The sequence below is a fragment of the Podarcis erhardii genome, assembly GCF_964252035.2.
Source record: "Podarcis erhardii genome assembly, chromosome: 4".
In the NCBI taxonomy this organism is placed as follows: Eukaryota; Metazoa; Chordata; class Lepidosauria; order Squamata; family Lacertidae; genus Podarcis; species Podarcis erhardii.
Genome location: NC_138508.1, coordinates 27,501,549 through 27,528,066, shown reverse-complemented (window position 1 = coordinate 27,528,066; position 26,518 = coordinate 27,501,549). Strand labels below are relative to the sequence as shown.

Below are 26,518 nucleotides of genomic sequence, written 5' to 3'. Positions count from 1 at the left end.
CTACTGGGCTAGATAGCTATACAGACCTTTAGTCTGATCTAGTAGAAAGCAGCTTCCCATGTCCCAAATGAGGGACGCGGGTGGCGCTGTGGTCTAAACCACAGAGCCTAGGGCTTGCTGATCATAAGGTCGGTGGTTCCAGTTCCCGTGATGGGGTGAGCTCCTGTTGTTTCGTCCCAGCTCCTGCCCACCTAGCAGTTCAAAGCATGTTAAAGTGCAAGTAGATAAATAGGTACCACTCTGGCGGAAAGGTAAACAGTGTTTCCGTGAGCTGTTCTGGTTCACCAGAAGCAGCTTAGTCATGCTGTTCACGTGACCCGGAAGCCGTCTGTGGACAAACTCCGGCTCCCTCGGTCTATAGAGCGAGATGAGCGCGCAACCCCAGAGTCATCCGCGACTGGACTTAATGGTCAGGGGTACCTTTACCTTTACCTTTACCTATGTCTCAAATGACCTTTCTGTTGGAACTACCAAGAGTATTAGTAGTAGTATTAGTAGTAGTTATTAATTTCTTGTACCCCGCTCATCTGACTGGGTTGCCCCAGCCACTCTGGGCAGCTTCAAATAAAATACAGAAAAAATACCACCAACAGTAGCAACAACAAACATCAAACATTAATAGCTTCCCTAATAGGGTGGCCTTCAGAAGTCTATGAAAAATTATATAGTTGTTTAGCTCTTTGACATCTAATGGGAGCACAATCCACAGGGTGGACGCCACTACCGAGAAGGCCCTCTGTCTGGTTCCCAGTAACTTCACTTCTCGCAATGAGGGAACTGCCAGAAGGCCCTTGGAGCTGGACCTCAGTGTCCAGGCTGAACAATGGGGGTGGAGACGCTCCTTTGGGTATACTGGGCCAAGGTTGTTTAGGGCTTGAAAGCTCAACACCAACACTTTGAATTGTGCTCGGAAATGTACTGGGAGCCAATGTAGATTTTTTTTAGGACTGGTGTTATGTGGCCCCAGTGGCTGCTCCCAGTTGCTTCCTTTTTCACTGTTTGCTCTCTGGTATCGGAGTAACAGATTTTTTTTTTTTAAAAAAAAACTTTCCAGGACCAGTTTACTTGATTTTTGAATACTGTTGCTATGGAGACCTTTTGAACTACTTGCGGAGCAAACGAGACAGATTCCACAAGACCTTGACTGACGTCTTCCGACAGCACAATTTCAGCTTTTACCACAATTTCCCACAGTACGCAAACTCAAGGTAAGGAGCACTGAGCCAGATGTGGCTTGGGCAAAGTGATGTGTTAGAGGGCCTTGTGTGCCAAGCAAAGGGGGAGGGAATAGTGCCGCCCGCTCTCCTTGGCGGGGCTATGGCACACGAGGAAGCTGCCAAGGCTTCTCCACAACACGCCTCCCTTAAGGGCCTTCCCCACATGCCCATCCTGGGCGGCTGTAGCATACACTCCGCCTCTGGGGGGGGGGGACCTTCCCCATAGCATTAGCCACCTGAGACAGCTGCCTCACTCTGCCTAATGGTAGCACAGGCCCAGCAGGCAGACTCATGCAGATAGTAGTCCAGTGGAAGAATCTGATCATTTCCCTCAACAACAGGTTACCTAGACTGAGGGAAAGTATCAGTTCTGGAGGCTTTATATTAACCAGCAGCAGCTGATTGGTTCTCTAGTGTCACCTGACTCATTGGGCCAGTGGTTCTGCCTTCTGATCAGCAGTCCTGGCAGTGCAAGGAGGCTGTAGCTGATTTGCACTGTTCCTCGTTCGCATCTCCTAACAACTCCTCACAGGGCCAAGTTGCTAGGGTGAAATAATAATAATAATAATAATAATAATAATAATAATAATAATAATAATAATAATTTTATTTATACTCCGCCCTCCCTGGCCAGAGCCGGGCTCAGGGTGGCTAACACCAGTAAAATTACAATAAAAACATAATGGGGGGAGGGGAAAAAACCAATTGAAAATATGGGTTAAAATACAATTTAAAATGCAGCCTCATTTTAATAGTAGCCCATAGATCAAAACCATAAGGGGAGGGAAACATAAGGGTCAGACTGAGTCTAAACCAAAAGCCAGGTGGAACACCTCTGTCTTGCAGGCCCTGCGGAAAGATGTCAAGTCCCACAGGGCCCTAGTCTCTTGTGACAGAGCATTCCACCAAGTTGGGGCCAGTACTAAAAAGGCCCTGGCCCTAGTTGAGACCAATCTAACCACCTTGCGACTTAGGACCTCCAAAGTGTTGTCATTTGTGGACCTTAAGGTCCTCTGTGGGGCATACCAGGAGAGGCGGTCCCGTAGGTACATGGGTCAAAACCAGCACCTTAAACCTAACCCTGTACTCCACTGGGAGCCTGTGCAGTTGGTAAAGCACTGGATGAATGTGATCCCACGGCAAGGACCCCATAAGGAGCCTTGCTGTGACATTCTGCACCCGCTGGAGTTTCTGGGTCAGCTTCAAGGGCAGCCCCGCGTAGAGTGAGTTACAATAATCAAGCCTGGAGGTGACTGTTGCATGGATCACTGTGGCCAGATCAGGGTGAGAAATGTAAGGGACCAAATGCTTAATACGGCGGAGATGGAAAAATGCCACCTGTGCTGTGGCTGCAACCTGCGCCTCCATGGAAAGGGAGGCGTCGAAGGTTACACCCAAGCTCTTGACAGAGGGCTCTGGCACTAACTGAGCCCCTGCAAGAGATGGGAGTTGGTCCCCCAACCCCATGTCGTCCTGACCCAGCCAGAGGACCCCTGTCTTCAAAGGATTTAACTTGAACTGGCTCCCAAAAGTATTGGAGAAAGGATTGCACCCTGCGGGACTCCACACACCAAGGAGTGCCGTGGCGACAACTCCCTCCCTAGTGCCACCCTCTATCCCCGACCTGAGATAAAGGAGCACAGCCATTGTCAGACTATGCCCTGAATCCCCACGTCGGCAAGGCGGTGGTCCAAAAGTTCGTGATCAACCATGTCGAAGGCTGCTGACAGATCTAAAAGAATCAGCAGTCCTGACCCACCTCAATCCATCTGTCTACGGAAATCATCTGTTAGGGCGACCTAAGTTTTCTCAGTCCTGTAACCAGGGCGAAAACCGGACTGAAATGAATCCAGAGCCGATGTTTCATCCAGAAACCCACCAAGCTGTTTGACAACCGCTCTCTCAATTATCTTACCCAGGTAAGGTCCCTATATGATATAGTTTGAGAACCACATCTGCATGGAAAAGCCACAAGAGATTGACTGCTTTCATTTCTGCTGTGTATTCCACCTGATCAAGCTGTAACTGTCACAAATCCTCTTTCAAAGACTCTGCTGTTTAAATTGAATGCATGCTATCGTGATGAATTCTGCAAGTGAAAAATTCTAAGCACAACACCATCCAAATGCTTATTTTTTTAAAAAAATAACAATGTGTTTATGCAGATTTTAATTTCTATTTATTTGGGGTTCATTCTATTTATTTGTGTTCATTCTTATGGATGTCATTTTTACTATAGCAATCCCTTTTTCTTTAAAAAAAAATCTTTTTCAGAAATGAATATATACTAAGAAATGGTTCATATATTCCAAAGGATGACTTTGGAAACACATCTGCAAAAAAAGACTTATATTTGGCATCTAAATTGTCCAGAATTGCCCTGCTTGCTGAGGAAGGTAAGAAATCAAAGTCTCCTTTTGGGTTGTAATTGTGGGTTTTTTAAAAAAATGGTCTGAAGTAATGTAGTCATTTGGCAAACAATACTAGTGACAGAAACTCAAGCCTTAGCGAAATAAAGCTCCATTGTTTTTCACTTGTAGAAGGAATGAAATATGTGAACAGGGGAATAGATGATGAAGAGGACCTCAATGTGCTGACTTTTGAAGACCTTCTCTCCTTCGCATATCAAGTTGCCAAAGGAATGGAGTTTCTGGAATCAAAATCAGTAAGCATGATGTGTGAAAATTTGTTCAGATGATAAAGAGAACAAAAATGCATACAGTGATCCAAATCCCATTACCTCCTCTCTTCTCCAGCTGGATGTTCCAGCTCAGAACTACAAAAAAATAAATAAATAAACTTAATTAGAAATGGACTTTTATGAGAGAAATACGTTTTTCTGGTGTGTGTGTAAATACTAGGACCAGCCCCAGCATTAGGCAGAATGAGATGATTGCCTCAGGTGGCAGATGCTGTGAAGCAGGGAATGCTGGCGAGGTGTTGGAGGAAAGTTTTATGTAGTTCACAAAGCCTGCCTTATGTCCTCTAAGGAAGACAGCTGCCCTTAGGAGGTTACTGTCCCATCACCAGTCTAATCAGCTTCTTCACATGGAATAAGGATGCTTTCTTGCCCTTTGCTTCAGGCATCAGAATGTTATAGGTCAGTCCTGGTTGTTACCATAGTTGCTTATGATGCATCTCTCTGGAACGCAAATGGCTAGAGGGGAATTGAGAGGAACCTCTTCTCTCTGCTGCCGTGGCTCTTCTCTGCCAAAGGAACGCTGCTGCCAGTTCAGCAGAGCTGGCCCAGAAACTAGCATGTTTTACCAAATACACAAGAACACAGTGTGACTAACATTTGGTCTAGGTAGCAGAATGCCCTAGTAAGCTCCCCAAGAGGGACTAAGAAGGACAAAGCCAGTGCTCTTCCAAAGAAAGGTGGTTTTCTAAATGAGGGAAAACAAAAGGCAAAATGTAAACTGAATTTCTGAAGGCTTGTCTCGGAAGGAGACAGGAGGACAGGCGGTCTAGACGGGGAGATGAGATGCCAGGGAACCAAGAACAGCTGTGTAATGATGCTCCAGTGTTTGTGGGGAAAGGGGGAGGGAGTGTTGGAAGTTGGAACATTGATGGAATGAGAGAGAAGGAAGATGGAGGTGTTTACCTGTCCTTCTGCTATTGTCTGCCTAAAACATGTCAAAGAATGGGGGAGCAAAAATCCTCAAGGGCAAAGTAATTCCAAAAAGAAGGGAAGAAGAGCAAGCATTTCCTGGCCATCACAGGTTTTGCTGGACAAGGACTGTGGGATTATGGGGTGCAAAGACGGGTGCCTTTAGGTGGGATTTCCAAGATTTAATCAGACTTTAAATCGCTTGGAATGTGTCTAACTCAGTGTTGTCTACACCAACTGGCAGTAGCTCTCCAAGGTTTCAGACAAGAGTAGCTGGAGATGCTGTGTAATGGGCCCCGCCTGCTAGCCTGCTCCCTAAAATATCACTGGTTTTAGATACCTGTTAGGTCCATAAATTACCATATAGCATATATTCAACATAAAAAACAGTAACAATTTGTTGTTGACAAAGGACAGCTGGACACATAAAGGGCCCCATTACCTTCAGTAGCTTAGGGCCTCATCAAACCTAAATCTGGCCCTGGCTGTGAGTTGGGACCTTTTGTATGCAGAGTAGGTGTTCTGCTACTGAGCTGTGTGGCCCTTCCTGTAGCTCAGTAACTGTAGCCCCCAACATGGGAGCAACAAATAATTGTTCTGCTAGAGTATATCTACTGTATTCGGCAGTCATTAAAGATTATCTTTGATTCTGCAGTAATGATGCAATGCTATATGGGAACCATTTGAACTCTGTTCTGAATTTTGGTGCCCAGTGTTTAGATATCATTGGGATGGGAAATGAATTTCTTCCTTTAACATGGGATCAGGTCAAAATACTCTTCCTTTTGCGTATGTAAGTCTTATGCCAAACAAGGGGGATAGTGCCCTTCAGGAGGAGCCAGGAGGAGCAGCAGGAGGAGCAGCATCGCTCATCTTTTTGGAGGGTCAGCCAACAATCTTCCTTTGTGCAAAGCTTGTGAACTTCCATCAAGTGAAAAGTGACTATCGGTATTACAGTATTTCGTACAATTTCCCTCCAGCGCATAAAACTTTCAGTGAACTGATCGGCATTATCTTTCGGTTCCTTCTTTCTAAGATTTATTGCTCGTAGGCTCACCCACTTTTGGTTGTTGTTGTTTTAAAGAAGAGGATGTGTGCCCTTCAAGTGCTGGAGAGGGGAAGCACCACATAGACCATGAACAGGGAAACAGGGGCCTCCAGATGAGAACATTGGAACAGAGAAAGCTCCTTTACACGAAGCCAGACCGTTGGTCTATCTAGTTCAATGTGGTCTACACCAGGGACAGGGCCCTCCAGGGTTCAGCTTCTACATCCCATCAGCCTAGTCCATAGGTAGGGCTAGACAAACCATTAAGCAAAATAAGCACATGTTTACAAACCCTCCAAGTGTCCCTATTTTGGCATATGATTTCAGCTGCGAAAGGTGTTGGCTTGGAAACAACCAGAGACTTAAATGTTGTTCTTTGGCCGTTGTGAAACAGGGCGTGAAGCAAACTCACACCATTCTCCCTTGACAGTGTGTTCACAGGGATCTCGCTGCCAGGAATATTCTAGTCACTCACGGGAAAGTGGCAAAAATCTGCGACTTTGGACTTGCAAGGGACATAGAGAATGATTCAAACTACGTTGTCCGAGGGAACGTAAGTAGATGCTTTTGGCAGACTCTTTCCATAGCTTTATGCTAATCATAATAACAACGCAGTAGTACTAACCATAAGAATATAAAAATAGCCCTGTCAGATCAGGTCAAAAGCCCATCTATTCCAGCATCTTGTTCTTACAATAGCCAACCAGATACCTAGCAGGAATCTCCCCACTTGTGCAACTGGTATTCAGAAACACACCAGTTCTTATACTGGAGAATAGTGCACAGCCATCATGGCTCGTAACCTTCATTAGCCCTATTCTCCATGAATTTGTCTTTATCCTCCTTCAAAGCCATTTAACTTGGCGACTCTAACGACCTCCCGTGGCAATGAATTTAACATAGCTTAACTGTGTGCTGTGTGTACATGCAGGAATTGGCAAGTGGTTAAGAATTATAAATAAAAATATTGCAATATAAGGTTAAATGTAAGGAATGGAATGTGAATTAGAAAACAACGCAGCAACAAGAGGAAACTCTGGACACATGGAAAGCAGAGTGTGGGAAGCCAATTTTTTGAAAAATTGTATTAAATTTGCTCTAATTTGTGGTTGATTTGTTAAAATGTGAAAAATCAATAAAAACAATTTCGCAAAAACAAAAACCCCAACCACTCTATAAGCTGTGTGAAGAAATACAGTACTTCTTTTTATTTTTCTGGATACCTTCCAACATTCAGCTTCCTTAGATGACCCCAGATTCTGGTATTATGAGAGGGAGGAAAAACACCTCTTTATTCACCCCCTCAACTTCAGGAGGCTGGATGGACTCCTTTGCACACAGAGATTGTGATCTAGAATGGCAATCTGTGCGCCAAAGCCTCTTCGTAGGTACAGATTCCCTTGCTGGGTTTGCTAGAACACACATGTCTGCTTTCTTCCTAACTTCTTTATGAAAGGGACCCCTGCTGGATTAGACTAACGGCCAATAAATCCCATTTCCTGTTTCCTACAGATCCCTCCAGTAAGGCAATAGCCTTCTTCTCCTGTCCTTGTCCAGCAGCAGATTATATTCAGTAGCATGAGGTCTTTGAACCTGGAGGCTGCATAAAGCCATCTGTCTGAGGGCACCTTCACACAGAAAGTGCTTCCTTGCAGTAAATACTAAATCCTCAGTGTAGCTTGTCACACACACACACCCAAAGATATTTCACAGTGGGAAGACATGCTTGAGAAACTTTTCATATAGGGAATCGATCAAGTCTGAAGCAGCCCTGGTTATCTGTTTTTTAGGTGTTACAAACAAGAGCTGCTTCTGCAACATCATGTGAAAATCCTAGTTCCTACTCTAATTCCACTATGCTTTGCATGTGCTCCCTCAAAGGCCACAACCGCCCTGTTCCCAAGCAGATATTCCTCTAAAAATGAAGTCCGTGCATACTAATGGCTAGACTTTGCACAGTATTTTTTCTTCTTTTTCCTCTGATGTGTGGAAGTTTCAGTGCAGAAATGATTTCCTCCCCTTTCCTCTTCCTACAGGCTTGTTTACCTGTTAAGTGGATGTCTCCTGAAAGCTTGTTTCAAGGGATTTATACTATTAAGAGTGATGTCTGGTCTTATGGAATCTTACTGTGGGAAATATTCTCTCTTGGTATGTTCTGGATTAAGTTGCCTACTTCAGCATTAAGGAGGGCCCAGAAACAAGGGGTGGCAGAAAAAAATGGTTCAGTTTGCATTAAATGTGGACTTGCCTCATTGGCACTTTCCAAAGCAATATGCAAAAACAGCCATCCTTCAAAATTCTCTGAATTTTTCTAGCCAGGTAATGTTTTCAGAAATGCGTATACTAAGATGGGGGTTCACAGACAGTGGTAACAACAACAACAACAACAACAACAATTTATTTATACCCCGCCCATTTGGCTGGGTTTCCCCAGCCACTTTGGGCGGCTTCCAACAAAATATTAAAATACAATGGTCTGTTAAACATTAAAAGCTTCCTTGAACAGGGCTGCCTTCAGGTGTCTTCTAAAAGTCTGGTAGTTGTTTTTCTCTTTGACATCTGGTGGGAGGGCATTCCACAGGGTGGGTGCCACTACTGAGAAGGCCCTCTGCCTGGTTCCCTGTAACTTGGCTTCTTGCAGTGAGGGAACCGCCAGAAGGCCCTCAGCACTGGACCTCAGTGTCCGGGCAGAACAATGGGGGTGGAGATGCTCCTTCAGGTCCACGAGCTTCATTCAAGCCGTCCACAGCACATTTGTGAATTTGTGGTTGAAGACTGAAAATGGAACATCCACTGTATTAATGATGCATGTGGATTTTTAATTGTATTTTTATTGCTTCTCTTATTTCTTACATTGTATTTTATTGTACAGTATTACAATTTGAATTGGAATTCAATAAAATACAACGTATGAAATAAAAGCAATAAAACTCCAATTAAAAATTGTATAGCAACCAGGACCATGCATTACAACTGTTATAATAGGCAGAAAAATCATTAAGTTCCCCCCCCCTCCGCAAAGTCTCAGCAGTGTTCAAGTGGTCTTCGAGGGGGTGGGGAGGTTTGGGAATCACTCTACTAGGGTAAAGTGTGCAGGAAAATAACTTACAAAACACATTATATTAGGCGAAGTATGCTTTCCAAAAATGTGTGTGTTAGAGGAAATTGGATACAAAAATGTGTACATTAGGAGAAATTGGCACTGATATGCTGATTAATCTTTACGAGTTGTTGTTTTTAAATAACAAAACTGATGTGGAAATATGGAGAAATGAACTCAATGATGTGGGTGCTTTAGGCTACATACTGCACACCATAATTTTAAGCACATGACTTTCCTCCAAAGAATACTGGGAACTATAGTTTGTTGGGGCATTAGGAATTATAGCTCTAGGAGGGGTAAACCGTAGATCCAAAGATTTTTTTTTGGGGGGGGGAGAGCTGTTTGCTTTAAATGTACAGTGTATATGCAGTCGTGAATTGTGTGAAGAAGGGTGCGGCAAGCCTGTTTGTCAACTTCCACTTGTTCACTCTTCACTTCTCCCATCTTTCTGTTTTAGGTGTCAATCCTTACCCTGGAATACAAGTGGATGCAAACTTCTACAAGTTAATTCAAAGTGGCTTTAAAATGGACTGTCCATTTTATGCTACAAAAGAAATGTAAGCATGGGGTATGAATACCGAGGGCTGGGGAGGGGCAGGATTCTGCCCAGGCACAATTTAGGGATGCCATGGTACATTTCACCCTTCCTACCTTCCCTGTGCTTCTAATTTATTATTCTTCAGGACTACCAGTATCTATGATCATCTCACTAGTTCCACATACTGGCTACTGTTAGAAACAATTAAGTAGGCATAAATGCTGGATATGCAAGTTAAGGAAACAGAGGAGTAAAAAAAACTGACCTGTGTTGCACATTCTGGGACACACACACACACACACACACACACACACACACACTTCTCAATCTGCTTTCCCTGTTTGTACCGTTGGTATACATGCGCTGATAATGCAGTGCGGACATCATTTCACCTTATTGAATTGCCCCTTGTCAATTGCCCCCTTTTCCTGGCCCCAGCCGTGGTGGAGAGCTGCTTAGAACTTAAACCAACATATCCAGTTTCGGAGTGTTTTGGATAATGGATGTGGGACTGAAGCCACATAAATGTTTACAAGATCTACTTGAGAGCATCGCTTCAGACGGGTGCCACGAGATTCTCAAATACTGTATATGAGACGGCCAAACAAGCTTATTGATAACATGGTGGAGATGTTAAAGCAGGCACATTAACTTAACAGTTTTCATGCTTTGGGGTGTTGTCTTAACGAAGCGCCTTGAGTCTGGGCTGCAGGTGACGTTCTTTTGATCCTAGGATCTTTTAAAAGCCCAGGCGTACTTGTATTTTGGGACACATTCATATCCCAGTTGCCTGACTTTCCCATGGAAAATGCTTTGGGAAATCATTTCGTATCCCCCCCTCTGGTTTTGTTGTTGTCTTTGCAGATATTTAATGCTGTGTTCCTGCTGGGCTCTGGACTCCAGAAAAAGACCATCCTTTTCACAGCTGCTTTCCCTCCTGGCCTGCCAGCTGGCTGAGGCAGAAGGAGCAGTAAGTAAGATTTGCAAACCAAGAACATTTTTCTTCTCTTTTTTTCCCCTTTTGCTTTTTTTTTTTTAGGGGGTGGTGGTTTAAAACCTATTAATAGCACCCATGGCAAGGGACTGTGAATGATGTCCCCAGCTGCTCGCTCTAATCTTCAGAAAGAACCGTCTGTTGTTTTCCCCCAGGGAGATCTCCAGAATGTCATCATGATTCTGGTGTTCTTCTCAGCTGTTGAGAGAGAGAGAGAGAGTGTGCAGCATTTTTGGCAAATATATTATTGAGTGTTTTCAGGAGAGCACTGCAGAAATGTGAGACTCCTGCACAGGTGTGCGAAACCTCACCTCTTCATCTAGCTTCCAGGCCTGTCTTTGGCCGTGCCTCCACCTCACTCACTCAACTTCTCAATGTCCTACTTTTGAGTGTTTCTGCCTATGCTTGTGCCTCTCACTTGTCTGCTTAGAGAGTCTGTGGTGTCTGGTGTCAGAGGTAGTTCTAAGGTGGCACGACCAGTTCAGCTGCACTGGGTGCTGTGCTTCAGGGAGCACCACAACAATGCTGTAGAACGGAGCGTGAGAGGAGGGGAGGGCAAATTTTAGGGTCTCACAGGGCGCCACTGAAAGGTGAGAGCCCAGAGTCCTCCACTGCTGCTATCTGCTGGCACTGGAGGTAGGGAAGCAGAGAGACTAGCAGCAGGTGGAGTCTGAGCCAGTGACAGCCCCATTCACCCACCGACTGGTTGCAAGTGAGGAAGGCCAGTGGGGTTTGGCTGAAAGCAGGCTGAGGTTGTTGCATAGGCCCTTATGGATCTGCTTCCACTGTGGAGGGTCTAGAACAGCCTTTCTCAATCTGTGGGTCCCCAGATGTTGTTGAACTACAACTCCCATCACCCCTAGTTAGCAAGGCTAGAGCTCAGGGATGATGGGAGTTGTAGTCCAACAACATCTGGGGACCCACAGGTTGAGATTTGCTGGTCTAGAAACTGCTGGCTTTTGGGAATGTAGCCTATAGAACAGGCACCCCCAAACTCGGCCCTCCAGCTGTTTTGGGACTACAACTCCCATCATCCCTAGCTAACAGGACCAGTGGTCCGGGATGATGGGAACTGTAGTCCCAAAACAGCTGGAGGGCCAAGTTTAGGGATGCCTGCTATAGAACAATGGTAAGAGTCACATTTGTTGCTCCACCCACTTTTTTACCTCTGGCTCCAACCACCACTGGTATGTGGCCCCCAGAAGGTGGTCTGTGAGGGAATGTGGCTCTCAGGCTGAAAAGGGTTTGCCATCCTTGCACCAGCCCTCTTCAGACAAACACAACTGGAATCCCACACAGGAAGTTCATGGGCAGACCAGCATTTTCTTCAGGCATGAGATTAACTCCTCTTTGCTGCCTGTACTATTTTACCTACATCTCAGTGAACTAAATTGGATTTGTAAACCACCGTGCATACCAGAAAGTATTGTGGAGTTGTAATTACTGCTACTATTTCTGTTACTACTACTACTACTACTAATAATAATAATAATAATAATGGCAATTCATTATTTGCTACCTCTTATGTTCCCGTCCTAAATTATAGGCATATCCAATGGGGAAGAGTGGGATTTCTGAACACGTATCGAGTCCAAAGCCACATATCCCAGTTCACATGGGATAAGAGAAGCTGAACCACTTCAGTTTACCATTCCTACTCTGGATGCAGATGCTGCAAGGGAGAAATAAGATGGATGCATTATTTTCTATAAAAAGGCATATAAGCTGAATGTATCGACAGAGAGGGTTTTTTGCCTTCGCTAAAGAGGCCAGATTTGCTGCTCCCGCCCCTGAATTTCTCGTGCTCATTTCCATGATCCAACTTTTGCTTTCGGAATGAAATTTGCCTCCCCTTTCAGGAATCTGGGTCAAGGCGAGAGCACACTTTTCACAAGCACTGTTTTGAACCAGGGGTTCTCTGGTGTGTCTGCAGCCTCCAGGGGTTGTGGTTAGGAAATGAAACTCTTTCCTTTCACAAATGTAACTGAAGTCAAACATTCCCGTTGTTGTTTGGTTGTGCTTAGAGCAGATGTAGAGAGTTGAAGTTCTTTGTCATCAGAGCCTCCAGACATGAATGTATAGCGGCATTATCTTAACACTTGCTGTGCTAATAATTCAAAAAAGCTTGGATTGGGACATTCAGACCCCTGCGCCACATCATAAGCAGCATATGTCTGATATATGTCAGGCATATTTGGATTTTTGGGTGAGTGCCATGGGCTCTCCACCCCCTTTTTTGTGAGCAAGGGCTTCCTCTGTAAGGTCTTCTTCACCTTATTCCCATCACTGGGCATTTGAATTTCATGTGATCCAGATGAAATGAAGGCTTTCTTCATAGACTTTGTGTGGCTTGGCAGGATGAAGAAAAGAGAAAATGAAATTCTCATTGGTGTTGCTTACACCCAGGTTACATGGTCAGAACAACTATACCATCTTAGGAAATGGGAAATCCATGACAGAGGAGCTGCCATATCTAAGCCCTGCCAAAATTGTGCAAACCACAGCGGAAGCTGGGGCGGTGGGTTGACAGTTTCCTCCTGGGTAATTCTGGTTCTTCTCAGAGGGAAATTCTCCAAGCCAGCACTGGCATGGTTTCGTTCCCATTCTGAGGCCATGCCAGGGGAACGAGGGGACTCTGGATCTGGTGGGTCCCAAGCTGCCCAAGCTCTGCCCCCAGTGTGGTGTAGTGGTTAAGAACGGTAGTCTCGTAATCTGGGGAACCGGGTTCGCTTCCCCGCTCCTCCACATGCAGCTGCTGGGTGACCTTGGGCTAGTCACACTTCTCTGAATTCTCTCAGCCTCACTCACCTCACAGAGTGTTTGTTGCAGGGGAAGAAGGGACAGGAGAATGTTAGCCGCTTTGAGACTCCTTTAGGTAGTGATAAACCAGGATATCAAATCCAAACTCTTCTTCCTCAACTGTGTCATCAAAGCACCAGCACAGGAAGGTGGGCTCCCTCTCTGGCCCTGGACTTTTTACCCATGGAGAGGGAGATTAGCTGTACCCTATTGCCAGGGCTGGCCCACCCATATGGCAAGCTGAGGTCACCGCCTCAGGCGGCAGAATCCACAGGGACAGCAGGTCCTGCTCTTGAACTTCCCCCCTTGTTCCTGATGTACACCTCCCTTTTCTCCTTCTTCCCTGGTGGATAAGAAGCACCATTTTGGGGTCCACCTCACATGCCAAAATGTATTGAGCCAGCCCTGCCTGTTGCCCCTCTGGGATATCCTCTCAGAGACTTAAAACCATGGGTAGGCAAACTAAGGCCTGGGGGCTGGATCCGGCCCAATCGCCTTCTCAATCCGGGCTGCGGACTGTCCAGGATTTAGCGGGTTTTTACATGAGTAGAATGTGTCCTTTTATTTAAAATGCATCTCTGGCTTATTTGTGGGGGATAGGAATTTGTTCTTTTTTTCAAAATATAGTCTGGCCCCTGTCAAGGTCTGAGGGACAGTGGACTGGCCCCCTGCTGAAAAAGTTTGCTAAACCTTGCTTAAAACCTTAAAGCACGGCTAGGATGATGGGAGTTGTAGTCCAGCAACATCTGGAGGGGTGCTGGTTCCCCATCTCTGACTTTTAAAGCTTTTCAGGATTTTTCAATCCTTATTTTGACTTAGTAATTTTATTTTGATGTGTTGTTTTTGTTTTTGACATTATGTAGCTTTGTAGTTAAAACTTCAGTTTTCAGATATGTTCCTGCTGCTTTATGCTAGCACTGCCCTGACTATTAATTATTAATTTCATTTTTCTATTTTGTGAGTTGTCTCGTTTTATTGCACACCTTGTCTGGAAAGGCAGTATCCAGTTTTTAATAGATAAATGTCCTTTAAAATGTGCTGTTTAATCATCAGGTAGCCATGCTTGCCGCTACTGAATGAAATGTCTGCTGAAATATTGATACAGATATATACTTGATATATATTTGAAATAAAGATGTAGGTGTTTTTTTGTTGTTGTTTTGGTCTTCATGGTTCCTGAGCTTTCCGGTCTGTTTTGCCATTTCAGCAACTTCAACAAAGAATGGGAATTTTTTTATAATTTATCTTGAAGACCACTGTAAGCAGATGAAAATATTAGCAGGACTGCAATAACACTTGTAATATAGCAAGTACTATGGAGACAATGGAGTATTATAAAATATAGATTATGGGAAAAGATCTAATAATAGGACCATGGAGGGGATGTGGGAAGCCCAGAGATTCGGAGGAATCTGTAAATGTGGATGTGTATGGTTGTATTATTATTTTATACTTGGAAAATCAAATAAAAAATATTTAAAAAGAAAAGAAAAAAGATATAGGTTTTTTTCCAGTGTGCTGTGTTATTTCTAGATGCAATTCACTTCTTTGGAGAAACATTTGGAGGAATGGAAAACCACAGGGCTCACTGGAAGAGATCAGGACATTTGGGGCTTGCTTGTGCATGTACTAAGTCCAGAGATGGTCCTAGGGATGGCAAACGCCCTCATTTCAAAAGGTCTCCTTAGCCCAGGGATTGGGGACCGACTGCATTAAGAACATAAGAAGAGCTTGCTGGATCAAGCCAATGTGCATCTATTCCAGCATCCTGTTCTCACAGTGGCCTGTGGGAAACCAGTGTGCTGGGCCTGGGGGTAACCCGAGTAATGCAGTCCAGGTCCGGTCCCAAATCCAAGGGTTCTGCGAGGAGTCAGTCCGACAGGGCCAAGGCAGGAAACCAGGCAAGGTCAGGCACAGGATCACAGGCAGGTTCTGGCAAACAGCAACGTTGCTCCTCAACCTGAGGTGGGGTCCGACAGCTTTTTATCTCTGTTGGGGTAATGGCCAGTCCTGATCCCCCGGTGACTCACCCCCGGTGACTCACCAGCCTGTCTCACCCAAAGGTAAGCACTCCTCCTGCGAGTACTCAGGTCTCTTCTTCTCTCAGGCCTTAGTCTCTGCAGCTCGGGAGACGTCGGTGGGTTACTAGACCCAGGGGCCACCTCAGCCTCCCCTGACCAAACTGGTAGTGGAGCAGCTGAAGGCAACAAGGTACTCCCTGCATCTGGAGCTAGGGCAGGCTCAGGCCCCTGACTCGGCCCAAGAGGTGCTTGTTGCAGGGGAACCTGTGCAGACTGGGACTCTTCAGAATCAGGCCCCAGACTAGGTTCAGACGCCACCTGAGGCAAAGGATCCGGTGTGGACTGAGACTCCTCTGGTTCTGAGTCCGAGCCCAAGTCCCAGGCCATCACAACCAGCATGCAAGATCAGAGCACAAGAGCTCTCTTCACTCATGTGGCTTCCAATAACCTATATTTAGAATCATTACTGCAGCCATCATGGCTAGTAACTATTGATAGCCCTCTCACTGAATGTGTCTCTTGTAAAGCCATCCAGCTCTGTGGCCACCCCTTTCTCCTGTGGGAGTGAGTTCCATAGTTTAACTCTGCAGTGCATGCAGAAGTACTTTTCCCCCATCGCCAATGGGGAATGGCCAATGATTAGGAATGGTGGTTATTTTAGCCACTACAGGTTCCCCAGCCCTGCTTTAACCCATCTTCTTCTCCAAGTTGGGGCAGCAGCAGAGGCTCAATCACAACTCACTTCTAAAGCATCAGGGCTGGGCTGAATCACACCTCTGTTGATAAGGTGCTATCCAATTAGCAAACCACTGCTACGAGGGTACTTTGCGTTTGGTTTTCCAATTACAAACACTAGGTGGAGCTGTAAGCTCATTTTGTTTTTAGCTGGGTATTTGCCGAATGCTCGAAAATAAACGTGTCTTGTTTGCTTTCCAATGAGAACAGAACCAATTTGGTGAGAGATTCTGAAGCAGAATCTCCTAACTAGAATTTGCTTTCAGAAATGCGTGTTTTTGTATTTTCTTGATTCAATTGTTTTTAATCTTTTCAACTCCGAATGCTACCAACCAGAGAGATACAGCAGGAAACTTTGCCAAACTGACTTTTGGTGTGTGGAATTTTCTTTCAGTCCTCATACCAAGTGGTATGTAATATGTCAGCCCAGGACATCCCACAGATGTCTGTGCAGGTCCTAATCCTGCACTCTAACTGCCACATCACACTGCCTCTAAGTAGCATGTACCATATATTCACACACACACACAAACTCCAAACATATTGTTGTACCTTTATAAGCTACTTAGAGGCTATTGTAATTAAGCTAAATATAAATTGTTTAACTAAATAAAATAAAAATTCTGAAATTAACGAATGTATTCTGCTCTTAATTTTTTAAAAAAATATAACATAAATCATGTGCAATGCTAATTTCTTTTTTTAAAAAAAAAATCCTAGCTTTGGCTGCTGCAAAGTCATGAATGTTATAATTCCTCCAAGGAACTCAGGAGGCCTCATGTATGCTATCCTCACAACAACCTCCTTGTGAGGAAGGTAAGGTTCACCCAGTGAACTTTGTGGCTGAGCTGGGAAACTGCTGGTCTAAAAGATACAAGACCCTAAGACTATAACTTTATTAGCTTACTTGTGGCGCCCTGTCTACAAGAGCCAAGGAAATGCAATTTACTTTTAAAATTAGCTATTAGGCAGCTGTACTAAAAGAAAAAAGTGTGTGTGTGTGATCTTTGGCTTCACATAACATGCACATATTTTGGGGAAGTTACTCTTACTTGCAGATCCCTCAGATACCTTAAGGGATAAAACACCTTTTTTGTATAAAAGTAGGTGGAACATGAAAAGCAGGGTGGGGAGACTGGTTATGTTCTTGCTAAATACCGCGGTCAGGATGCCAAGGAACACATGAATGGATGCAAAACCTGTTTTTCTTAAACCTCATCCTTTTAAGTTTTATTTTTAAAAGGTGCTCCTAAACTCCTCTTTAAAATCCTCCAAATTCAAAAAGCTTGCTGGAGATTTGGAGAAAGGGATTTACACAGAGGGTGAAATTGTGCATAGACTCTGCCACCTCTCCCGCTCTGAATAGCTCTAATGAAAAATCCACAAATGTCTTCAGTTTAGAGACCAGTTTGAAGGTTCTAGAGGAGCACCTTATGATAAGTGTCACATTGACATCACACGTCTAAAGCACACTTAAGGCACATTTAAAGCACATGTCTTGTCCGATCTCGCCCAGTGAGTTGTGTCTGTGTTTTTGGCCACAGATTTCAATGCTCAGGTTTAGTTACTCCACCTATGTTTACCATTCTGCTTATTGCCCAGCACTTAGTAGTAAAACACTGGCTTATGTTTTCTGAATGTGAAATGGTGAAATGAATTGATGAAACTACAAAGCTGTAGTTAATGTTGTTGTTTGCTGTTTAGTCGTTTAGTCGTGTCCTACTCTTTGTGACCCCATGGACCAGAGCACGCCAGGCACTCCTGTCTTCCACTGCCTCCCGCAGTTTGGTCAAACTCATGTTCGTAGCTTCGAGAACACTGTCCAACCATCTCGTCCTCTGTTGTCCCCTTCTCCTTGTGCCCTCCATCTTTCCCAACATCAGGGTCTTTTCCAGGGAGTCTTCTCTTCTCATGAGGTGGCCAAAGTATTGGAGCCTCAGCTTCGTGATCTGTCCTTCCAGTGAGCACTCAGGGCTGATTTCCTTAAGAATGGATGCGTTTGATTTTCTTGCAGTCCATGGGACTCTCAAGAGTCTCCTCCAGCACCATAATTCAAAAGCATCAATTCTTCAGCGATCAGCCTTCTTTATGGTCCAGCTCTCGCTTCCATACATTACTACCGGGAAAACCATGGCTTTAACTATACAGACCTTTGTTGGCAAGGTGATGTCTCTGCTTTTTAAGATGCTGTAGTTAATGCCAAGCAGTAAATGGAGGTTATGTGATGTGCTAGGCAGCATGGCAGATTTTGACCTGGGTTCAAATCCCAGCACAGCATTGGATTCACCTGGGCAAGGTACTGTTTCCTTTAGCACAATTGCATGTGTGTCTTCTAAGAATCACAGAACTATAGAGTTGGAAGGGACCCTAAGGGCCATCTAGCCACCCCTTGCAATGCAGCAAAGTACATCCTATAGCATTCCGTGGGAATCAAGGACTGCTGATTATGCTGACTGAGGTTTACAGAGACTGGAGATGAACCGCAGTTCCCCCATCCCTGATGTATACAGTCAGTATGTCTAGAAGAGTGTGGGGATTGTGGCTGCAAGTACCACCCCCATACCCATGTGGATGCCTCTGCAACCAGCATGGACATCTCTATGTCTTGGTCAGGGACTGTGACTTTTCCAAGACTTTAGCTGTTCAAAAGGACCTATCTGCTGCTAGTTTCAGTAAGTCATAGGAGACTTGGAACAGCACACCATTTTCCAGATTACAGCCATGCGTGAACCACAATTATTAGTCACCCGTACCACCAGAATGCAGAAATCTTGTTCCCCAGTGCCTTACAACCCCCTCCTCCTGACATTATTGGCTGGCCCATGCATTGAGACTACCAACCTGCACCTGTCTAGCTGTCCCTGAGTACTGAACTGGTAGCATTTCAGGGGGGAAAGCTACCTTAATTGGAGGTCCAGGCTTTCACCATTCTACCTATCTAGCAACCTAAATTTGGTTTCCAGACCCTCAAGACTATGTTGTTCCATGTCATTGGTGCCAGCGTGCACCATGACCACTCACAGCTCCTCAGCACCATCTACCAGGCTATCTAGATGATGGGCAACATCCTTAACCTTCGTACCAGGCAGACAATTCACCCTGTGGTCTGTATGCCCGCCACACACCCAACTATCTATGTCCTTATTGATTAACTACCTTCCACCCCTTGAAGTATCCTCAGCACAAAATGATACAGCTCTTTGTCCCCCAAAGGAGTAGGTCCCTTCCAAAGTAACTGTGGTGCCCATCCTCAGAGCGATGCTCTCCTTTTCCAGACCCTCATTCTCCCTGAGAGCAGGGAAGGTATCATTATGGTAGTGAGAAACAGCTATAATGTCCCTGAAGGTCTCATTCATGTCCCTCCAAGACTGTCTCCTTTAAAAAAATAAAAACGTGGTTTGTTGTTGTTGTTGGTTTGTGGGGTGTTGCCTGTTGAGGGGAGAGTTGTCTAGTGGTGGTGGTTTTTCTGGCCCGTGTTTTATTTATTTTTTCGGGAGTGGGAGGTGTTTTTTGCCTGTTGCTTGCAGGAGAGTTGGTTCTGAGCATCAACAAGTTTTCTTCTGTGAAATGGGTATTTTATTAGATTTCCGGATGTGCCTCTGGGCCCAAGAAAAGTTTGGGGACCCCTGTAATACCACCTCACTCTGCTGCATCCTGGAAACCAGGCCTCAGTTGCTGCCTGAGGAGTTTATCAGGCTTGGCTGTCAAGCTGTGAGCTCTCCTTTTGTGTGGAACATCCTTCAAAGGAAGTTCAATTGAAATCCAGGGGGCTTCACTTCCTGGGAAATGAGCTTAGGCCGAGGGTGTCATAAACTGCAGAAAACAACCTGGAACTTCTTTCTGGGAGGGAGAGATCTACCCTGGGGGAAGGGGCTTGCTCGTTCTTTCTCTCTCTCTTTTCCTTTTTGGTTAAAGCTCTTTGACAGAAGACTGAGGATAGGGTGGAGTTGAACTGTTACACTGATGATCACCCAACAAGTTTCTCCTTCAAGTTGGTTAGCTATCCAACTTGTTTATCATCTGCTCCCTTGCTAAATTCAGCTTGGGGAGAGCTGCGTTTTTCTGGGAGAAGGCAATTTGCACTGAGGGCGTGGAAACGTCTGTATGGAGAAACCTCTGACTTTTGCAAGGATAGCCTGTTGTAAAAAAAAAAAAAAAAAAGACAAGAAGAAGATAAGAGTCATATACATTGCTCCACCCACTTTTGCCCCTAGCCCCACCCATAATAAGTGAGTTTGTCTCGGTAGGTTGTCTGGAAGGGAATGTGGACCTTGGTTTGAAGAAGGTTCCCCTTCCCCAAGTCATGCTGACATAATACTCCCTGGAGAGTGGGTCATTATGAGCTTTATAGTAGATTATTTTTTTGTGGTTAAAGAACCAGATATGTACATCGAAGGCGAGTTTGGCATAGTGGTCAGAGTGTTGGACTAGGACCTGGGAGGCCAGAGTTCCAATCCCCACTCAACAATGAAGCTCACTGGGTGACCTTGGGCCAGTCCCTGCCTCTCAGCCTAACCTAGCCCACAGGGTTGTTGTGCGGATTTAATGAGGAGGGAGAGAACTGCGTACGCTGACTTGAGCTCCTTGGATTAAGAACGTGGGATATAGGCAATAAATAAATTCAGCTTCAGAAGCCAAAAACTTGTGGGAAGGTGAGGTACTAAGAGACACCTTCACTGTCTCCTGAATTATATGCCTTCTTCTGGGCCAAATAAATTAAATATGCTCTCTCTCTCTCTCTTTTTTAGTGTAGGTTTGTTGAGCTCGCTAATTTATGCCCAACTGTGCCAGCTCCATAACCAATTTGCTTCTCCTCCCAGATGAGCAGGCCCTGCGATCCCAGAGGCGTGTATTTCAACAAGCCTAATATCGTCCCCCAGGATAAAAGTATTGGCTTATTCTGCAACATAATCTACATCAAAGCCCTGGGGGCAGCCGTCTTGAAAAGGCCCAAGATGCTTTTTAACTTCTTATCTGGCCTGTGCTTAGGGGGAGCCATAAATTCCACAGGCTGCTCTTCCCACAAGCTCCCTCCTTTTCTTCTCCTCTTCCTAGGCCACCAAAGGCATTGAGGGAGTGGTTCAAACATAGAACTTGCAAACAAAAACCCCCCAAGGGAAGTGGGGGAGGAAGGGAGAGAGGGAGGGGAAGACAGCCCCAGAGAGCTCCCCTGAGCTTGCTGCCATTGCTGGGCATCAGCAGGTGAAAAAATAAAATGAAATAGCCAGGGTAACTTGGAACCTAGGATGCAAATACCCTCCTTCCCTAAATAAATGTCCCCATCCCTATACCTAAGCAGGGCATCCTTCACAATATCCTCCCTGTGCAAACGGGGAGGTCCCATTGACTGGTGTGGACTGGTGGGCAGGATGAGACACTGTTGCTCTCTGTATCTCCTGAAGTACTGTAAACTTTTCTTAGGATCTAAGCCAACGTCTAGAATGTGCAGAACAGGGAAGATGGGAGTGAGGCAGCTTCCCTCCTCTGTGTGCCAGGCCATGTTATGGTTATTCTTCTGTCTTGCTACTTATTTACTTATAAAAATATTTATATACCGCTTTGGCACAAAAATATATCAAAGTGGCTTATAACAGCAAAAAATACATTAAAACCATAGAAAGAAAACAAAGTTAAAAACAAAAAAGTTAAAGACAGAGATCAGTAACCCATGGGGGGGTTACGCTCTTAATTGCCTGCATTGGCCTGGCAGAATGGGAAAGTTTTTAGCAGGTGTTGGCACAGAAAGTGCCCAATAAATTACTTTTTTTAAAAAAAGAATGCATGCCAGAAACACAAAAACCTTTCCTTTAAAAAGCAGGAAGGGTAGTCTAACTGCCTTGCATGGATAACCTTAGTTATTCTGAGATATTGAAAAGACCAAAAATGTTCTTAAAATACACCAGGGGTCTGATTTTCTTGTTGCAATTTCATCTTCATTAAATTGAAAACACATTTTGCTATAGTTGTGAGTGCTGGAAATTGAAAAGGGATTCTAATTTGATCATGAAGGTGTAACTCATAAATTGTATGCATGTTAGGAGGCCAAGGTACAGAGGGGAAACTATTTCAGATGCAAACTCCCCACCCACCCACCAGCTGAGGAGTTTAGAAACTCAATTTGTTTGGATTGTGAGTGTATCGTCTTTAGGTTTGGGTTTGAGAAGGAAACTCTGAGGGCACCAATAGTAGCATCTATTTTTAATTCAAAGCATTTTTATTTTATTTTGCTCATGAGGTTGAAAACTATATGGGGTGAAATCTAACATTAGTCATGCTCAGAGTAGACCCACTGAAATCAATGGACTTACATTGTAAGTATGCCATCTGAAATATTTCTACTCAAAAATTAGTTCCATTGAATTCAATGGGACTTACTCCAAGATAACAAGGATCAGGACTATAGCCTTTGATGGATATTACTCACCAGGCTTAAAAAAATAGCAATCACACTTCCTCTTGGTTTGATTAGAACTTGTATGATTGAGAATTTCTATTGTCAACAGGAAGGATCTGGCCGCACCTCTAATAAGACATATGTAGGTCACTCTTACTATCTCTTCTCCTGGTTAGGCTACATAGATTTCACAATCGCTTGTGTGTGCGTGTTCATCCGTGCGCTTCTGAGTGAGACTTCCTGAAGGCAAAAATATTTGCTACGATAAAGGAGAAGCCATCTTCAGTTTGCCTAGAGAGGTGTTTTTTGTGCAATTCTTAACCTAGAAAGTGCATCCTCTCTCACAAAGCTGTATATAAATAGTAGCTAAATAACAGGGACAAGTGTAATTGCAGATATTGGGCCTTGGGTTTATCTCCAGTGCAAAATTTAAGGTAGGTTGCTGTCCCCTCCCCCCCCCCCCCCCGAATCTTCTGCAGGACTCCATATTTCCTCCCTCAGTGGGTGGGAAAGCCGGCTTGTGAGGAAGGAATCTTTTGACAGCCAGGAATCCTGGTAGGGAAAGACTTAAACCCACCCCCACCCCTCCCTCTCAGTGCTGCTGGGGTGAAATCTCCCTCCTTATATTCCAGACACTCTCGGATGAAGCACTTCTGCTTGGGGGCTTCCCAGAGGCCTTTAGTTGGCCACTGTGTGAGAACAGAAGGTTGGGCTGAATAAGCCTCTCACAGGGCTCTTGCATTGCTGGGGTTTTCTAGGTCTGTTCCAGACAGGCTTCAGGCTTCGTTTCCAGGCAGAAACTGCTTTGGCTGGCCTTTGGGGATGGGCTTTGCTGAAAGAGGAAGCAGGGGAGTTACAGCCCTGTTGCTTCTCTTAGACCTCCAAGTTTACCTTGGTATCTTTCTGGATAGGCTGTTTGGGCTGGCTTTTGGAGGTACTATACCTCAGCAGTGCTGCAGCTGCTTGGGTGGCTAGTCCTTTGGCCCAGTATACCTGAAGGAGCGTCTCCACACCCATTGTTCAGCCTGGACACCAAGGTCTAGTGCCAAGGGCCTTCTGCCGGTTCCCTCACTGTGAGAAGTGAGGTTATAGGGGACCAGGCAGAGGGCCTTCTCTCTCTCTTTTTTTTAAAATGATATTTATTAAAGTTTTAAATTTTACATATAAACAAAGCAACAATACAAACACAAACAAAAGCAAGTATAATTTCAATCTCTTTTTTTCTTGTGACTTACTTTCCCGACCTCCTCATACCTCCCCTTTCTGTATTCCAATTTCTATTTATCAAATCAGCAAATCCTTTCCCTTATTCTCCATTTAATTTTTAGCCTTTCTTTTCTTTTTATTTAATCATTACCGCTGAAAACCACTTAACTTCTAAACCCATGTCATTCTAACATTCGTTAATTTTACAGTGTTTCCTAAGATAGTCCTTGAATTTCTTCCAATCTTCCTCCACCATCTCTTTCCCCTGGTCCCGAATTCTGCCAGTCATCTCTGCCAGTCCCATGTAGTCTATCATCTTCATCTGCCATTCTTCCAAGGTGGGTAGATCTTGTGTTTTCCAATGCTTTGCAATAAGTATTCTTGCTGCTGTTGTAGCATACAGGCAGAGGGCCTTCTCAGTAGTGGCACCTGCCCTGTGGAACGCCTTCCCTTCAGATGTCAAGGAAAGAAACAACTATCTGACTTTTAGAAGACATCTGAAGGCAGCCTTCTTTAGGGAAGTTTCCAATGTTTGATTTTTTGTGTGTTTCTAATATTCTGTTGGGAGACACCCAGAGTGGTCAGGGTATACATTAATCATCATCATCATCATCATCATCATCATCATCTGTTCTAGAAGGTGATGTTGAGGGATTCCAGTTCTTTCCATTGGCTGTTATGCAGTGGGGCACCAGAGGGATCTGTGTTATCCACATGCTCTTTACCATCCACAGGAGAGATCATCTGGCATGTTCAGAGTGAGGTGTCACCAATATGCAAAGCTCTATCTCTCCTTTTCCTCTAATTGGGGAGCCAGTGTGGTGTAGTGGTTAAGAGCGGTAGTCTCCTAATCTGGGGAACTGGGTTCGCGTCTCCGCTCCTCCACATGCAGCTGCTGGGTGACCTTGGGCCAGTCACACTTCTGTGAAGTCTCTCAGCCCCACTCACCTCACAGAGTGTTTGTTGTGGGGGAGGAAGGGAAAGGAGAATGTTAGCCGCTTTGAGACTCCTGAAGGGGAGTGAAAGGTGGGATATCAAATCCAAACTCTTCTTCTTCTTCTTCTTCTTCTAATTCAGGTGAGGCAATGGCTGTTCTGAATAAGTATATGAACTAGACCATGGGTAGGCAAACTAAGGCCCGGGGGCTGGATCTGGCCCAATTGCCTTCTCAATCCGGCCCACAGGCAGTCCAGGAATCAGCATGTTTTTGCATGAGTAGAATGTGTCCTTTTATTTAAAATGCATCTCTTGGTTGTTTGTGGGACATAGGAATTCATTCATTTTTATTTTCATTTTCAAATTACGGTCTGGCCCCCTACAAGGTCTGAGGGACAGTGGACCAGCCCCCTGCTGAAAAAGTTTGCTGACCCCTGAACTAAACTTCTGACCAGACAAAGGAATTATGTGTGAGCAGTTTGTCTGCTCTGCTCAGTGATATTCAACCTGTTTTGGAGGATGGGTGCCCTTTCCCTAAAGGAGTGGGACTCAAATGTACCCTTCCTGAGCCCTTGGGACATTCTGCAGGCTAGTATGTCCTCACCAACCCTTAGCAGCCTCCTTGGGATTTTGTCTGTTGGCTGGTTAGTTTTTGCATCCCTGGCAAACATCCTTGATCTCTCATTATGCTTCTTCTTTGATAAGATGGAGCCAAGAGAGGAGTACGGATAGAAACTAACTTACTGTACAAAAGTTTAAAATGGCATTTGCTGTTCCCCACACTTTGCCTCAGGCCCCACCCACTACTGACGGTTGTCCCCCACGCCCTGAAGGGGACCCAGAAGGGAAAGTGGCTGAAGAAGTTTTCCCTTTCCTGAAGGATCACATTTATAATGGGGGGGTGGGGGGGGAGATATCTTGGATCCAGTAGTGTGCTGCAGGCACACAGGTGGCCTCGGTAGCTCAGAGCGCCTTCTATCAGTTTAGGCTGATATGCCAATCACAACCCTATCTCAACACAGATAGCCTTGCAACAGTTACCCACGCTCTGTGTGATTCCTGAAAAATGCTATACATTTGAAGATGATCTGGAAACTGCAGCTAGGCCAAAATAGTGCAGCCAAGCGGGGACTGGCTGGTGCAAAGGTAGAACAGCAGGCACACTTTGTCATCTGCACCCGCTTCCAGCCTGTTTTGGCAAGTAGGGTTACCAGGGACAGTCCCTGGATTTGCCAATCTGTCCCTGGAAAAATTCCATCCCTGGAATGTCCCCAGATTTCATTAAATGTCCCTGGGAAACGTGACACCCTGCTCTCCTGGAGTGAGATGCAGCTGGAGGGATGGGAACACAGTTTTACGCAGGCAGAGGGGGGTGGGTGGGGGTTAAAGAGTGCCAAAGGAGGGCTTTGCACCTTGCCCAGCAGTGAAACCGCACGCCTTGCACCCCTTCCAGGAAACGACCGCCCACCTGTGACTCCTGAGCCTCCTCCAATCTGTCAAAAGGAAGGGGGCAGGAGATCGGTTGTCCAGGAGGGGTGCAAGGGGCGCAGTTTCTCTGCTGGGCAAGGCATGGAGGGGTGAGATGACTTCCATCCCCTCGGCCAACTGGAGCGGCGGCAAAGCTGGCGCAGAGCCGGGCAGCTGAGCATGAGAGAAAGTATGAACAAGAGCATGTCCCTGATGGCTGGGAACTGCAGAAGTCAAATTGGAGCAGGGCAGCCTTATGTTCTTTTAAGCTGAGGCTGCTTGAGTTGAGATACCTCCATTGCAGGGGTCTGGCCTAGATGCCCCATAGAGCTCCTTTCCAAATCTGTGATTCTGTGACCATCCCACAGTCGTATTCTCAAACTCTGCTTCCAACTCCACCCCCCAGGTTTCTCTCCTCCACAGAACTTTTCAAGACAGCAAAACAGCTGA

General features: G+C 45.2%; 1 protein-coding gene and 1 long non-coding RNA gene across 3 annotated transcripts in view; one reads left to right on the top strand and one right to left on the bottom strand.

Annotated features, from left to right (window-relative positions):
- The window catches only part of FLT3 (fms related receptor tyrosine kinase 3), a 59,613-nt gene extending 47,373 nt beyond the window's left edge, over positions 1 to 12,240 (top strand). The window contains exons 17-24 of one of the 2 annotated variants that reach the window (XM_081860167.1): positions 1,055 to 1,208; positions 3,492 to 3,613; positions 3,758 to 3,882; positions 6,306 to 6,428; positions 7,912 to 8,023; positions 9,436 to 9,535; positions 10,381 to 10,486; positions 12,057 to 12,240. In XM_081860167.1, coding sequence (XP_081716293.1) covers positions 1,055 to 1,208; positions 3,492 to 3,613; positions 3,758 to 3,882; positions 6,306 to 6,428; positions 7,912 to 8,023; positions 9,436 to 9,535; positions 10,381 to 10,486; positions 12,057 to 12,134 — 920 coding nt within the window. In that variant the 3' untranslated portion in view covers positions 12,135 to 12,240. Of the gene's footprint in view, positions 1 to 1,054; positions 1,209 to 3,491; positions 3,614 to 3,757; positions 3,883 to 6,305; positions 6,429 to 7,911; positions 8,024 to 9,435; positions 9,536 to 10,380; positions 10,491 to 12,056 lie in introns of both variants that reach the window. The other variant, XM_081860168.1, reaches the window with a different exon arrangement.
- The window catches only part of LOC309341374, a 376,013-nt gene that overhangs the window by 40,583 nt on the left and 308,912 nt on the right, over positions 1 to 26,518 (bottom strand). The gene's annotated exons all lie outside the window — the stretch shown is intronic.